The following is a 16,231-nucleotide window of genomic DNA, read 5'->3' on the forward strand; positions in this document are numbered from 1 at the left end:
ATTCCACCTATCCTGAGTTCCCTTATGTAGACTGCTGCTACAATAAAATATCCTGAGCTTCCCACCTCCCCACACTGCCTGGAGCTCCTGGAAGCTCCTGGAAGCGTCAAATTCCCCTGAAACACTTCTGGCAATTGAACTTCATTTGTATATATTAGTTTTAACTACTTAGAACATGCAAGCACTGCCAAATTTCAGGTTATTGTTTGCTATTTGATCTCAATTATTGCTCCAAAATATTTTTTTTTTTTATATCAAGAGGCTTCTGTTCTATTCGTGTTTTCCTACAAAAGTGGAAGATGCAACACAATTGCTCTGATGCAATGGATTTTGACTGCATGGCAAACCTTCTAAACCAGAATATTTTCGAGAACAATGCCAACAAAAAAAGATAATTTGTTTAACAAGCAAGATTTAATCCTTCATCTGAGTATCTGAGAATTGATATCAAACTTTGCGGGTGTACATCACGCCCTGTTTGTTCCTCAAACAGTCTGGAAGGTGCCATCGAGTTGTAGCTCGATTTCAATATCCAAAAATGCAGTTTGCATTTTGGCAGCCTAGATAGTTGTGTTTACACCAACCCTCCCAGTTCCCAATTTCATATTGCTCCAGGCACCTCTCAGCTGCACCTTGCTGGTGCTCAAACCCCAGAACCGCCCTGGCCACCTGATGAATATTCAGGAAGGTGAATTGGGGTCTGTTTGTCCTGTCTCACATGTAAATGGAGCTGTCCTGGTGGCCATTCACACCTGCTGAGGCTCCATATGCACATACAGCCCTGGCAGCTTCTCATGCAGATTATAAATTCTACTGCATGTCCCGAAGACTGAGAAATCCCCTTTAAAATCACCCTGGTATTTGTGTTAAAATGGTTTTGCCTCGTTCTGCACCGTTCCGTTCTTGTTCTGCCTTTATTTTTTAGGTGATTTTGGTTTCTAGTAAGAAGCACATCACCATTAGTAACACCCCTAAGCACATTCCTGTGACACAAAATTCACACCAAACAAATAAAAATATGCAGTGCACAGCTTTTATTTATTAATGATTTTAATTTTCATGTTTTGGGCTCCTATTCCTCATAGGGAATATGCAAAGTGGAGACATCCATGAATTTAACTCGTTTGAATCAAGTCAGTTGAAGCCACTTGTAAAATCATCCCAGCAATGTTATTACCCTCAGTGAATTGAATTATCATTTTTCTACCCATTTTCTAAAGATGGAGTAAAAGCACTACTTATCTCTTTCCTAAAAAACCCCAACAAACCAGGATATATTTTATTATTATGTAAGTGCATCAAAAACCAATAATAATCAAAGTCAGTGGTATAACAACATTGTAAAATTTGCATCAATAGTTATTTATTGTGATTCTCTATATGCTTTATCATCTATAATTTCATCACTTTGTCATTAACTACTCTTAAAGTGGTAAGACAGCAGGGATTAATGCAAAACAGAGAATTTTCTCAAAAATGTCCTGCACCTATGCCTCAAACTTCAGAAATGAGAATACAAACTGCCTTGTAAGCAGAACAAATTTCTGGGAAAGACTCATAATTGTGTGATATTACCTTAGTGCTAAATAAATAGAAGAAGTTGAGCTCTGTGCTGTCTAATTCCTGCCTGCAACTGCACTGTTATTTAAGTGGAAATATTGATTCAGTCTCACACAGGGACCACAAAAACAAAACAGGGAGATTTTTTTTCAGTTTCATCTTGTCCTTGCTTTAAATTGCTCGGTGATTGTGCCTGCCAGGGTGTGTGTGTACACACATGTATTTCTCCTATCTGCAACATTGATACCAATCTGTAAAACACCAGAATTTGGGGAGCATAACATGAAGAGCTAAAATGGTATTGATCCCTCTAAAAGTGTCATCAGAGCCTGTGTTTGATCAGTGGGTTAGAAATATTTATATACTTTTATAGATATCATATCCTTTAGATATGATATCCTTTATAAATATATAAAGGATATATAAATTTATATTTATATAAATATATAAAGGATTTATAAATATCTAAAGGATATAAATATCCTTTAGATATGATATCACACAAACGTGCATCATCTGCCTGGTGCCATGAGCATAATAAGTAAAAATAGTAATTTAAAAATCCCTCTCATTTTGAGAACATGTGACTGATAAAAATGGGAGGTGTGTGATTATTATAATGATCTTGGCTCTACTCGAGGCAATAAACAAATCAGATATTTCTTCAAGTCTGTAAAAATGTTGCTGGCTGTCTAATTAGCTCAGAGCAAAAATTCATCAAATGAGTAGTGGTAGCAGGGCCAGAAGCTGATAAATAACAAGGAAAATTCAAATGCTCCTTTAAATTGTAAAAGCAGTTTTTCTGATACAAATCTGAATGTGGAAATGTTATTTTTTTTTACTGTGTGTGATATGAATGCAGGAATAAGGAGAAAGATCCCATTCACAATTATTTAAAATCAAAAAAATCCTCTATTTCATCTCAAGTGCAGCGGTGTGAACAGAAACGAGATCTGTTCATCCACACTTTCCTGGCAACTTAACTTGGATAAATTAATAGTTAATATTAATTAATATCAGATAATTAATGCAAATTAATTATTTGATGAAACTTTGTGTTTATGTGTGCAGGAACACGACACACATTTCTCTTAGAACTCTCAGTTTGCCATCACTGTGTCATAATTGTAACTTATTGAAGAGTTAATGATGCACAAATGAGTAGGGAAAACCAAGGATTTCCAGCTCAGTGTACATAAGGCAGCAACACCTAACAAACAGTGGCAATTTTCTTTTGTAACCATCTGGGATCAGCCCCAAAAAACCTGGAGCAAAAGGGATTTTTTTGACCAGTCCACATCCTCTGTGCCACCTTGTCCTTTCTTGAGCAGAAAGTTATCAGCAAACAGTGGAACTCTCTTTGCTCTTCATCTTCCAGCAAAGGTTCCTAAGTAAAATATAACAGCATGAATCTGTGTCAGCCCAGCAGCTCTCACATCCCATTTCAACCTGGAAGTGAGCAGCTTTGCAAACCTTAAAAATGTGCACAAGCTCAAGTCTTGATTAATCTCCAGCCCTGGTGTAAGAGCTATCCATGGAAAATGATCAGTGGGAACTCTGAGCATTGCTTAATTCTGATTGTGCATTTCCATCCAACAGCCCAGGCACCTTTTCTCTGCAGACCTCGTTTCCCCAGGCACTTACAATTAAAGGAAATCCAAAGGAATGATAACATTGCAAATTTAAATGTGTTCTGTGGCTGGGGATTAGTTTTGGATAGAGGAAACAGTAACAGGACAAGGTTTTACCTGGTGCAGCACTGGAGAAGCACCTGTGGGAGGCACAGGCTGCCCTCTCCTGGGAATTATCCTGTTTATTTATGCAGGAGCTGTGGGACATTCCCTAAGGACTGAGGGACATGAGATCATTATTCCCATTTTTGCTGGCACACCAAGCTGCAGGCTTTCTTTTTTGGGAGACATCCTAGCTATCTGTGTCTGTCTTAATCATCTTGCATGAGTATGAAATAAATAATTTGGGGTTTTTTCAGACTAAAAAGTCTCATCTTTTTGACTCTCTTTAGAAAGTTCTTTTTTTTCTTTTTTTTTCTGCTATAAGTACTGCAGTAAAATATTTCCCGTGTCACTCCAGTCAGTCCCCAGCTCAATCAAACCAGATTCTTTACATACTCCTGAGCCAAGTTACAAGGAAATAGAGCTTTAGATGGGATTTTTAACAGTTTCTCCTCTTTCTGGATTCTTTTGCCCTGGTGTCAGGTTTAGAGTGTTCCCAGGGAGTTACAAAATCTCCATCTGATTGTTCTCTGTTAGTGCACCTTGGTTCTGAGTATTTTCCAGCTTGTGATATTTATGGGCATGGTCCATTACAGAAATGCAAATGGCCAAGCCCTGTGCTAATCTGATTTATTCCAAGAGATCTGCTCCCACATATCTCCTATCTATTCCAGAGGCTTTTCCCACATTACTGATTTGCCTGTTTTCTGAATCTACCTAAATTGACCCAGGGTTTGCTTCCCTCACATGGAACTGTGTTCAGTGAAAACTGCATTTATTGCAATATACTCAAATACCATGACAGGAAGAGCCATAAACAGCCTCAAATGGAATTTCTGGTTCATCTTTTTAGTGGAATCTGGAGAACAGAAGAACAAATTTCTCATTTTGATTCAAAGACTGTCTATGAACGTTGCAGTGCTTTGTGTGGTTTTGCTGACAGCCATTCTTTGTGCAACTGAGCTTGACTCAACCTGAAATGAGAAGCAGCAATACTGTTGATAAGAAGAGTTTGTGTTTTCATGCAAAAGTAAGGCACAAGTGCCTCCCTCTAATTTTCATCAGCTTTCCTGGGAGCCATTGGTGTGCAAATAGAGCAGGCTCGAGACTTTATGGACTTTGTGTATAGAAATTGGAAAGCAGATACAGAAATCATCTGCATTTACACTGATTAAAATTACAAAATGATAAATATCACCTGTTTTCTTAACGACCTGCAATGGTTTTACAGCTCTAATTGAAATCAATCTATGAATGAAACAAACTCTGTACAATAGATTTCTGCAAGCTAAGCCCAAACCCTTCACTGGACATAGTTTAGACATATCGTGTTTGTGAGGTCTTCAAATCAAGTTAAATCAAAGTGGAAGATGAGAGTTTTGTGAGATCACACCATTTTCCAAAGGGTTCCAGAGTTCTTTCTGAAAAAGAAACTGAATTTGTTATTGATGGGATTTTTTACAAAAGTGGGAATGGGATGAGCCAGGACAGAGGCAACTGACAGCAGGAAAAGGGAAACAAGCCAGAAACTGCGTGGTGTGACTTTCTAAATGGTTCCTTTGGGAGATTTTCCTCCCCTGTGGGTCCTCCTGCACTCCCTTCCTCACTTCCTAAGGGGATTCTCAGGACTGCATCCCAAACCTCCTCTTCCCTTCCATGCTCCCCTCACTTTTGCTCTCTGGGTTTGGTGGGCTCTTTCCTGTTTTCTGTCCTCAGGATCATCCTGTGAGCCTCACACACACAGAGCTCACACATCCAACCCGCCTGGGAACCCCTCACTGCTGTCCCACAGAGCAAGGAGCACCATCTCCCAATAATTACCCTGCATGTGCTGCTGGTAGGTGCAGAGAAGGGAGTCTAGTGCCATCAGAAAGGCTTCTTAACCAGGGAAAATGGGATTTCCCTCGGATTCTTTAAATGAAAATTGTGTTGGGTACACCAGCAGCGAGATCCACTGTGTCCCTCTAGATGCCCTTTGTGAAATTGGTCCACCTGTTTCAGAAATGGCCTGTTTTACCTATTTTACCTATTTTACTTATTTTACAAGTCCTTAATTTTTGTATCATTGCACAAATTCCTCCCCTGCAAGTGCCTGCTGCACTTGCCCTGCTAGGAGAGGAATTGTCTGCAGACAAATAAGAGCTGGACCACTGCAAGGCAGGAATTTAAGTATTTCTTGGGATACCTTGAAAATCAGGTAATTGATTTGAGCTATTACAGAAAGGAAGGATGAGTGATGGATATCAGTTTAAATGGTTCAGGTATTTGTGACCCACGTTCAGGTCAGAAATGTGTCCCATGGAAATATAATAATTGTTCCTCCGGTGAGTTCCATGTCTGTTATTTTATATCTATTTTATTCATAGATGCAGGTGCATAATTTGCTTTACAGAAGGCACATATTGCCCTCATTTATCAGTGTGTGTTGGGGGGAAAAAAGAGCAGAAAGGATTTTCAGGGCTAGGGAAGCTCTCTCATGACTGGGACTGGAATGGTCAAAGGAGTTGAGTCACTGAGATGTGTTGATGTCTTGCAGATAAAACAGCTCCAACCCCAACTTCTCACCCTGCTCTGCAAATCTCTTTAGGTTCCTTATTTCTCTATTTTTTTCCTGTATTTTTCTCGTTGGTCTGATACTGAATTTCAGGCGAAATGTTCGGATTCTGAGTGTCGAGGTCAGTTTAGATTCGCTTGTTCTCGTGCAGACCCTTCCTCACCCTCAGCTCCTTTTCCATCAGCACTGACAATTGCAGCAGCGGGAATGGGTTTTCCCAAGTTCTTAATCTCCTCAGGGATGCAGATCTTGATGTGGGTTTTGTGTTGTAAATCACAAAGTCTCAACGACACTTGAGCCGCTCATTTGCATGGAGGGAGGTTTTTCCCACTAGTTAGCAGGGGTACCTTTACTGAGACAAAATAATTTCAAATCAAATGACGTTGTAATTAATTTCTTACATAAAAAAATAAAAAAAAAAGGAAGGTTTGTTCCAGTAAAAACTGAGGCAGAAGTTTGCATTATTCATAATTTTCTAACTGCTCTCAAGCAGGGAGATTACTTCAAATACTGACATGAGTGACTCCACTTTGGGAGTTAGGAGATCATTCTTTAGCAGATTAAACAATTTCTTTTCTTCTTCTCTATCTCAGGGCCAGGCTGGAGTGAAGGGAGATACAGACACCAAATAGAAAGCTGCCATTCGTATTTCATACTAAAATCACTTCTAGCTAGAAGACAAATATGATTTAGGTTTTTGGACAGGGAAAAATAATTTTTCTTGAACATTCACTTGTTCAGAGATGAAAAAGATTAAAAGACACCTTTTCACAGCAAAAACAATTCATATTTATTTCATCAGCCCTTTGAATTAAACATCTAACCTGATTTCTAAACAAATAATACAACAGGGAAGGAGACAGAAAGAAAAATAAAGACACAGGAGTGGGGAGAGGGAAGGGAGAAAGTATGAAAGCCATGAATAGATTAATAGAAAGGATAAAAAACAATGTGTGTGTAATCTCTGTGATTTTATGTTTTTTTTTTTTTAAAGACATCTCTATAGTCCAGCTGAGTTAACATGAGAACAGAACTTGTTTACAATAAAGCTTTGTGGTTATTGTTTAAATCATTACTGAAAGACTATTTCAACTACAGTGTATCGATTGGATAATAACAAATTATCATTTACTTGTTACACCTAATCATGAAAGTGTGGCTAGAGAGAAATGGTAGGGGAAGAAAGGATTGATTCTATCATTGTATCTCAGATTCACAAGAAAACCTTGGATTATTTTATATGCAGGAGAAATAGTGCTCAAAAATAATGTTCAAACGAAATAACTTGAAAGAGAGCTCATATTTAAAACTCATTACACATCAAGTTAGTTTTACATTTTGGGAGTAAAAGTATTATTTCTAAAATAATAACGGGTTAAAAGTAATGTGGGGAGAACCTGCCTGAAATAATCTCTCTGCCCTGAGTGTTATGAAAGAACGCTCAATTTAATTCAGAAGATCTGGCATTAATTTTTGACTAATCAAAAGACAGCAGAGTGTTATTCAGCATTTCATTTTCCTCAGGTTCTTCAGTCCTGTTTTGTTTTCTCTGCAGAATGCACACAAGTATGTGATGCAAAATGTAATTATTTGATGTGCAGTGGAAACATCCAGCTACCTAACGTGAAGTTTCTCGTGTTTTACCAGCTCCTTTACTGAATGTAATCCACCCTGATTGACCTGGAGAATGCTGTACTGGGCTGGCTGAGTATTACAAAATATGTAATATTAGTTAACTGATTCTAATAAAAACAAAAGGAAAATGGGAAGCCTGCCTGCCTGCCCTGTCTCGGGCTTTTTTTTTTTTTTTTTGGTGCAACAGAGTTTATATTCCCCTCTGTGTTTTTCCGCTTTCCTTATTTGAAATGAACAGCTGTAATTGAAAAGCAAGAAGCTCTATGGTTTATAGAAATAGGTGTTGTTAAGAGCCTTAGCCATCTAATTTTCTTCCTATTGCAGGGCAGGCTTCCCATTGTCTGTCCTTTAGAGCTAATTTCTTTTCTGATCAAAAGGCCCACATCATTGAAAAGGTAGTAATGACTATTCATTTGCTTGAAACCTCCATTCTGCAGCCTGCAAAGCTTTATTTAGAAACTGCTATTTCTTTCTAAAAGGAAAATCTCATTTGTGTCCTCTATAATGTCAATTAAAGTAGAATATATTTTAATTATATATCCTGGAGAGAAACCTTTCAGGATCTCAATTTGCTGTGCCAGTGATACAGGCTGTAGTCTGAAACAATATGTGCCTTCAAAACTGTGTGTCAGAGAGGAGGAATAAGGTGTGTTTTGATTTGAATTTGCCACTAATGAATAGTTTATTTGCAGCTAATTAGCAAGTTAGAGTTTTACAATTAATGTCCGATTTCTAAACCAGCTGCTAAAAAGGAGCACGGCCATGATTATCAGTAAATAAGGTGGTTATTGCACCTGTACAGAAAACTCGGGAGGAAACATTCGCCAAGTTTTAAACGGGAAAAACAGAGATGATTTGAGTTTGTGGGGTGTTTTTTGTGTTTTAGGAGAGCAGAGACAAGCAGAGCAACAAGTACCGGGGAGGAGAGATTCCCGGCCGGGGGAGGCTCCCTGTCCCTGGGGAAGGAAGGGGCTGCTGCCACCTCGGGGCCACCCCAAAGCCACCCCAGGGCCACCCCAGGGCCCGAGGAGGGGACAGCAGGGCTGCCCTTGCCGGGGGCGCTCGGCTCGGGGCGGGGAGGACAAAAGGAGCGGAGCTGTGAGAACCATGGAGCCGTTCAGGTTGGAAAAGGCTCCCTGAGATGGGCGAGGAAAGCTGGAGCTGCCAAGCGCAGCCCTGAGCCGCATCCCCGCGGGGCTGAAGCATCCCCAGGGATGGGAGCTCCAGCCCAGCAGTGCTGGATAATTCTTTCAGGGCGTTCTGTGCAGTAACAGCGAGGGGAAGTTGCAGAAAGCTCCTGTTTCTGTCTCATCCACCGGGGAGGAGGTTTCTGCCAGGCTGGGGACAGCGGGGCTGGTCTCTTTAGCATCGCTTTTCGTGCTGGTTTTTCCCTCTAAAGCTGTGCTTTCCTCGGGGCTCCGCAGCGAGTTATCCTGTGCTGGTGGTCCCCTCCTGGGCTCTGTTAATTGGGAACTGGGAGATGGAGAGTCCTTATTAGCAAACTGCCCCTCTCCGCATCCCTCCCCTCCCGCAGAAGACAAATCCGTGATGCGATTGCCAGGAGGGGCTGTTTGTCAAAGGCTAATAAACAAATTCCTCTCGAACACCTGAATGAGCCAGGAACAACCCAATTAAAAAACGGGAGCTGCTGGTTGTTTTTTGTGGTGGTGGAAACAATCCGGGCTCGAAAAGGGTCTATTCAGAGGGCGCTCCGAGAGGTCTGTTTGCAGCCCGCTATTGTTGTCAGAAGCCAAATAAAAGTTCAGCTGGGGTGGGGAGAGAGGGGAGGGAAGTGATTAAATAAAAAAAAAAAAAAAAAATAGAAAATTCACCGCTGCCTCCCGAACGCGCTGGGAGGCTCAGTTCAAAGGGATGGAGCTATGGCCAAACGCCGCTGCCCGGGTTTACCCACGCACTTGGGATTTTTGTTCCTAAATGTTGCGATTTTTAATGATGTCATAGAAGTAACCCTTGCTTCCCCGGATCGGAGAGCAGCAGGGACAGCTGGAGGCTCTGGCTGCGATCTCCAGGCTGGGGAAGGCACGGGAAGGAGCCGGAGCTCGTTTGGCAGAATGAATGAATTTTGCTGTCCCCTGGGAGGTGGCTCCAGCCGTGTCAGCCCCACAAGAGGGAGGCAGCAGCCTCAAGGAAACCTCCAGCGGTGTTTCGGCGTGACACCTAAATGTCATAAAACAAAAAACCACAATCTCCTAAGGACCTTCGGCTGTAGAACCAGCCTGGAATGGCCCATTTAGCAGCCACGCTGAAAACTTCTGAAACGGGGACCACGGGAACTTTTATCCTGAGCATCGCTAAAGGCTGGGCGTCTCCTGAGCATCAGCCTAGCGAGGGTCAGCGGGGTCCCAACGAAAGGGGCTCCCAGATCCCTTGTCTGGGCAAATTTCGGGGACGAGCCCTCGCTGATGTCGGTGGGGAATTAGGGGATGTTCTAATAACAGGATTAAACGGGGCAGGGTTCGTACACGGAGTTCTTTAAAAGCCAGCGATGCTCCTTGACGCAGTTCCAAGATTCCCCCGAGCTCTTGCTGGAGCTGCAATTAACATATATTAATGACTCTTATTAAGCGTTGTTCGTGCAGAAAGGCCGGGCAGGCTCTTTGGAATGGCCCTTTTCAAGCTCGGGGTCTCTCTCGCGTTCAAGTTGGGCTGTGCTGTAAACTCCTTATCTCGCCTCACCCTCCTTTGTCACCCAAATAAATAAATAACAATAATAAAAGGCTCCTCAGCCTTTGACAACTGTATTTACACGACCTCAAGTGTTCTCCGACCCCCACCAGACACACGGGGCTTCCCTCGTAGCGAATTTAAGAAAATGGCTCCAGGCATCAGGTTTCCCCCTCGCCCCGTTTATTGTGCCGGGCTGGGTCCCCTCCTGCTTTCCGCCCCTTCCCCGGCTCCCGGCAGCTCCGCAGGCTCCGTTCCCTTCCCGGGGAGCTGAATTTGCTGCCGGGGGGGGTGGCGGAACGGGGTCTCTTAAAGAGCACTGCGGGAACTTTGGGGAGCAGCGGCTGCTCCAGCGGGCTCCTCTTCCCTGCTGCTCCCCAGGGCTCCCCTTCCCTCCTGCTCCCCAGGGCTCCCCTTCCCTGCTGCTCCCCATGGCTCCCCTTCCCTCCTGCTCCCCAGGGCTCCCCTTCCCTGCTGCTCCCCAGGGCTCCCCTTTCCCTGCTCCCCAGGGCTCCCCTTCCCTCCTGCTCCCCAGGGCTCCCCTTCCCCGCTGCTCCCCAGGGCTCCCCTTCCCTCCTGCTCCCCAGGGCTCCTCTTCCTCCTGCTCCCCAGGGCTCCCCTTCCCCGCTCCCCATGGCTCCCCTTCCCTCCTGCTCCCCAGGGCTCCCCTTCCTGCTGCTCCCCAGGGCTCCCCTTCCCTGCTGCTCCCCAGGGCTCCCCTTCCCTGCTGCTCCCCATGGCTCCCCTTCCCTCCTGCTCCCCAGGGCTCCCCTTCCTGCTGCTCCCCAGGGCTCCCCTTCCCCGCTGCTCCCCAGGGCTCCCCTTCCCCGCTCCCCATGGCTCCCCTTCCCTCCTGCTCCCCAGGGCTCCCCTTCCCTGCTCCCCATGGCTCCCCTTCCCTCCTGCGCCCCAGGGCTCCCCTTTCCCTGCTCCCCAGGGCTCCCCTTCCCCGCTCCCCAGGGCTCCTGGCCGGCGCTTTCAGGGCAGGGACAGGGAAGGACAGAGGCACAGGAGGTCTCGGGTGCGGGTGGCCGAGGGAAGGGGCTGCTGGTGGCCACAGCCGGGGAACCGCAGGGAAAGCCCCGAGGGAAGGAGGCTCGGGGCTCCCAAACCCCGCCGAGTTTGGGCACCCAGCACTAACGCCGAGGCTGAGGGACCGGAGCAGAGCTCAGCCCTTCTGCAAACAGCGAGCAGCCGCATTTTGAAGTTTTCCTCAGGTCATGTGCGGCTCGGGAAGCCAAGAGCAGCGGGAGAGTTACAGGGACCCGAGAAGTCTGGAAATCCATCCGTCCGTAGTTATAATTTTATTCACTGAGGTTCCGTTCTTCTACAATATTAGCGATGTTTCAAGAGAAATGTTGTCTTGGTTTGAAATAATATGCACCTTAAAAGTGTTGAAGAGGCTGGCTTTTAGAGGGGAAAAAAAAAATCTCTAATTTGAGAATTGAAAGGCAGAGTCTGAAACTTAACGTTGTAATATTTATTTAAACATCGACAGAAACAAAATCTCTAATTTGAGAATTAAAAGGCAGAGTCTGAAACTTAACGTTGTAATATTTATTTAAACATCGACAGAAACGCTATTCTGGGGGATTTCAGCACGTCCTCTAATTCTCTATATAGCCCAATTTTTTTGTTGCATGTCAGCGTGTCCAGTCCCTCCAACAAACGCTCATATAAAGAAATATTAAAGTGGTATCAGGATATAAATCAGTCCGATTTTCTGCCAGCCTGGCAGGTCTTAAACCTCAAATGGAGGGACGAAAATATTTTGATGGTTCGAAGTTAATTACGATTGTCTGAAGCTTTTCCAATATTATGTAAAAGTTTCACGAGAACCATTCCCGCCTGGAACATCTCTTCCGCTGTCACCCTGTCCCCTCGGGCTGCCAAATTTTGATTTCGCTCAATACACCAGCAGCAAACCGAGCAAAAAACCAAAGTGCTGACTACACCGCAATAGTGTGCAAGAGGGATTTATTTCCCCCGCGACGCTGTTCAACAGATCATTTTGTCAAAAAAAAGAAATCCATACAAAACGAGTGAGTCCTTCAACTGCTAAATCCCAGCAGCGTTGAGATGGGCTCAAAGCGACCCCCTCCCCTCCACCGTGCTGTTTGCAGAGTGCCTCCAGTGCCCGCCCGGTCCCCGCTCCTCAGCACCGCCCTGCCGCCCCCTGTGCCGCCCGGAGCCCCCTGTGCCGCCCGGAGCCCCCTGTGCCGCCCGGAGCCCCCTGTGCCGCCCGGAGCCCCCTGTGCCGCCCGGAGCCCCCTGTGCAGCCCGGAGCCCCCTGTGCCGCCCGGAGCCCCCTGTGCAGCCCTGCCGCCCCCTGTGCAGCCCTGCCGCCCCCTGTGCAGCCCGGAGCCCCCTGTGCCGCCCGGAGCCCCCTGTGCAGCCCGGAGCCCCCTCTGCAGCCCGGAGCCCCCTGTGCAGCCCGGAGCCCCCTGTGCCGCCCGGAGCCCCCTGTGCCGCCCTGCCGCCCCCTGTGCAGCCCGGAGCCCCCTGTGCAGCCCGGAGCCCCCTGTGCAGCCCTGCCGCCCCCTGTGCAGCCCTGCCGCCCCCTGTGCAGCCCGGAGCCCCCTGTGCCGCCCGGAGCCCCCTGTGCAGCCCGGAGCCCCCTCTGCAGCCCGGAGCCCCCTGTGCCGCCCGGAGCCCCCTGTGCCGCCCTGCCGCCCCCTGTGCAGCCCAGAGCCCTGCCCTGGGGGTCTCCTCCCCCCATTACCGTCATTGCACCGCCGCTCTTGTCTTTGGGGTGAACCATCGCTCCTCGCCGGGCTGCCCGGGACGGCTCGGGAGGCTCAGACACGTCCCCACCTCCGGGCTCCTGACCCTCCCCGCACGCCCCTGGGCATTTTGCTCATAGCTACGGCGGCGATGCTTTCCCCGGCTCGCTCTGCCTCTCCTGCCCCAGCCCCGGGGAGCCGCCCGGCTTCTCCAGAGCGAGCGGGAGCGGAGGCTGCGGGAGGAGGATGAGGAGGAGCAGGGATGGGGCAGCCCAGCCCCGGTGCCCGGCGGAGAGAGCTGTGCCCTGTCCGTGCAGGTGCGGTGTCCGTGCCTCTGGAGAAGGAAGGGAAGGAGGGGTAAAGCGAGGGGAGGGATGGGCAGGGAAGCCGGTGATTGACAGCTCCACTCGCACATCCGCCGCCAAAGTTTTCTTCCACACGGAGGGAACTTTCTGTTGCCATGAAACTCGGGGGATCCGCAAGCGCTGTCCCCTCTACCTCCCCCACCCCCAGTTTGGGGCAGCCGAGGGGAAAAGCTCAAGGGGCAGCGGGGTGGGTGCAGGTGGGGATGGCCGGGGGTGCCCGGCCGGCAGCCACCCATCCCGGTGGACAGCAGTGCCCCATCCCATCACGGCAATGGGAAAATCTGCATTTTCTGCCACAGCCCAGGAGCGGAAGAGTTTAGCCCGTGCATCCTTCCCCCGCTCCGGGAGTGCGTCCGTGCAGTGCGGGCTCACTCGGTGTCCAGGCAGCCCCTCCGAGCTCGGCACGGGGCTGCGCATCCGCCCGGGAGCCCCAAAGCCCTTTGTGCCCGGCAAGCGCCCCGCTCCGCCCCGCTCCTCCTCCCCAGGGCCCCGCACGACACCCGGGGCCGCTCCGCGTCCGGGCTGCGGGAGGGGCCCGGGGGCTGCGGCATCCCCCGAGCCCCGGAGCCTCCTCCCGAGCCCCGGGAGCCTCCGCCCGCCCCCGGCCGCTCGGTTCCCGGCTCGGGGCTGTCGGGAAGCGCTCTCTGATTGGCCGCCGCCCCCCCATTTATAGCCCGTCAATCACGGAGCCCGCGATGAGCGCGCCCGCGGGAGCCGCTCCGCAGCGCAGCAGCTCCGCCGGCACCTCGGGGAGCGCCGCCTCTGCCCGCCGCACAAACTTCCTCCTCCTCCTCCTCCTGTCGCGGCAGCCGCCCGGCCAGCTTTTGCTTTATTTCTTTCTTTCTTTCTTTTTTTGGTTTTGTTTGAACTTCCTCTCCCCGCTCGGTGCCCGGCCGCCGCCCTGGCGCACCTTCTGCCGGCCCCGGCCATGTACAGCATGCTGGAGACGGAGATGAAAGCGGCGCAGCCCTCGGCGGGCGGCACCGGCGGCACCCCCGCCCCGGGGAGCGCCGCCAAAGGCAGCGGGGCCGGCGGAGCGGGAGCGGGCTCGGACCAGGACCGGGTGAAGCGGCCCATGAACGCATTCATGGTGTGGTCCCGCGGGCAGCGGCGGAAGATGGCCCAGGAGAACCCCAAGATGCACAACTCGGAGATCAGCAAGCGCCTCGGCGCCGACTGGAAGCTGCTGAGCGACGCCGAGAAGCGGCCCTTCATCGACGAGGCCAAGCGGCTGCGGGCCGTGCACATGAAGGAGTATCCGGATTACAAATACCGGCCCCGGAGGAAGACCAAGACCTTGCTGAAGAAGGACAAATACTCGCTGCCCGGCAATCTGCTGGCCCCGGGGGGGGGCAGCGCGGTGAGCAGCCCCGTCGGGGTGGGGCAGAGGATTGACACTTACGCGCACATGAACGGCTGGACCAACGGCGCTTACTCGCTGATGCAGGAGCAGCTGGGCTACAGCCAGCACCACCCGGGCATGAACAGCCCGCAGCTGCAGCAGATGCACCGCTACGACATGACGGGCCTGCAGTACAGCCCCATGATGTCCACGGCCCAGAGCTACATGAACGCCGCCTCCACCTACAGCGTGTCCCCCGCCGCCTACGGCCAGCAGCCCTCCACGGCCATGAGCCTGGGCTCCATGGGCTCCGTGGTGAAATCCGAGCCCAGCTCGCCGCCCCCGGCCATCGCTTCCCACTCGCAGAGGGCCTGCCTGGGAGACCTGCGGGATATGATCAGCATGTACCTGCCCCCCGGCGGGGATGCCACAGAGCCTTCCTCCCTGCAGGGCAGCAGGTTACACAGCGTCCACCAGCACTACCAGAGTGCCGGGACTGCCGTCAATGGTACCGTACCACTAACTCACATATAAACTTGGGGCTGCTCCGGACGCTTCCCCGTCTTAATCCTTAACCCCACCACCGCTCCCTGACCACACCGGGACGTACGGCAGTGTTGCTCGGCTTAGCAGACTTGATACTAACTCTGGAGAAATTTTAAAAAGGAAATCCGTTAGTTGTATTTTTTTTATTTTATTTTTATTTTTTTTTTTTTTTGGTACAAGAAATAATATTTGAGCAAGTTTGTTTATTTTAATAAAGCACAACTCCTGCCTCCTAGAAGCCGCTGTGAAGTTTTCAAACCACGGCAACTCCTTTCCTGGTTTCGGCTAGGTTGGGCACTGTTTTATTCGCTTAAAAGTTTTTTTAAAAAATCTTGCATCTTCCAGTTTGATTTCTAGCCTTGCAATGACTTAAACAAAAACCGCGGGCTTTTGTTTTTAAACTCGGTTGTTCACATAATGGCTGTGGTTTATTAAGTGTTTTGTTACCGACCCTCGCTTGGTTTCTATCCACAATCTGTAGCTTTCACGAGTTTTTAATTTTGAGGTTTTATTCCTTGAAAAGGGGGAGGTGGGAGAGAGCAGAGCTGTGCGGGTCGCAAACGCATTTCTTTTATTTATAGTAAGTTGTGTGTCTTGGTTTTCCTTAAGCTGTAAACTTATGTAAATGGGTTTGTGAGTTTTACTGTGAATCATGTTTTGACATATCGGCTGAAAAAAAAAAAAAAAAAAAGCGTTTTAGTTTTGTTACCGGATTCCTTCCCCAAAAAAAAAAAAAAAAAAAAAAAAATCCAACGAAATACTATTTCTTGTTCCTAGTCCTCGTTTGCTTCCTTCTCCCAAACGAAGAGAGATGAATAAATTTTCTATCGGGCACATCGGCGGTGTCCGGGCGCTTTGTGCGGATCCCCCGCGGCTGCGGGGAGCGGGGCAGGGCCGAGCTTTTCTGCTGCGCCTCTGCCCAGCCTGGCCTGTGTTTTATGGGGCGGGAGAGGGGGGAGAATGCGCTCCTTAGATTTGGTTTTCATTAAAACTGGAGCTGGATCCGGGCCGCAGAAACCTCGCTGCGCTGCGAGCCGCGGCCACTTGTTGCCTGTCGGCCGCCGGGGAGCGGAGGAGATTATCTCCGC

General features: G+C 48.7%; 1 protein-coding gene and 2 long non-coding RNA genes across 3 annotated transcripts in view; 2 read left to right on the forward strand and 1 right to left on the reverse strand.

Moving 5' to 3' along the window:
- The window catches only part of LOC111929324 (uncharacterized), a 45,448-nt gene extending 37,832 nt beyond the window's left edge, over positions 1-7,616 (forward strand). The window contains exon 6 of the long non-coding RNA XR_015276529.1: positions 7,495-7,616. This is a non-coding gene — a long non-coding RNA (uncharacterized LOC111929324). The remainder of the gene's footprint in view (positions 1-7,494) is intronic.
- A 252-nt stretch (positions 7,617-7,868) lies between these two features.
- Positions 7,869-10,417, reverse strand: LOC147650506 (uncharacterized). Its single transcript, XR_015276530.1, has 2 exons — positions 9,966-10,417; positions 7,869-8,955 (listed from the first exon to the last, which is right to left on the reverse strand). It is a non-coding gene; the product is annotated as an uncharacterized LOC147650506 (long non-coding RNA).
- Positions 10,418-13,955: 3,538 nt separating this feature from the next.
- Positions 13,956-15,977, forward strand: LOC111929323 (transcription factor SOX-3). The gene has a single exon (XM_023926883.2). The coding sequence runs from the start codon at positions 14,184-14,186 to the stop codon at positions 15,129-15,131; it is 948 nt and encodes a 315-aa protein (XP_023782651.2). The 5' UTR covers positions 13,956-14,183; the 3' UTR covers positions 15,132-15,977.
- The last annotated feature ends 254 nt before the right edge of the window (positions 15,978-16,231 follow it).

Source organism: Cyanistes caeruleus, chromosome 14 (genome assembly GCF_971803275.1).
Source record: "Cyanistes caeruleus chromosome 14, bCyaCae1.hap1.1, whole genome shotgun sequence".
Taxonomy (NCBI): Eukaryota; Metazoa; Chordata; class Aves; order Passeriformes; family Paridae; genus Cyanistes; species Cyanistes caeruleus.

Excerpts from the sequence above, each read along its gene's own strand:
- LOC111929323 (XM_023926883.2), top strand. The coding sequence starts at position 14,184 with ATGTACAGCATGCTGGAGACGGAGATGAAAGCGGCGCAGCCCTCGGCG.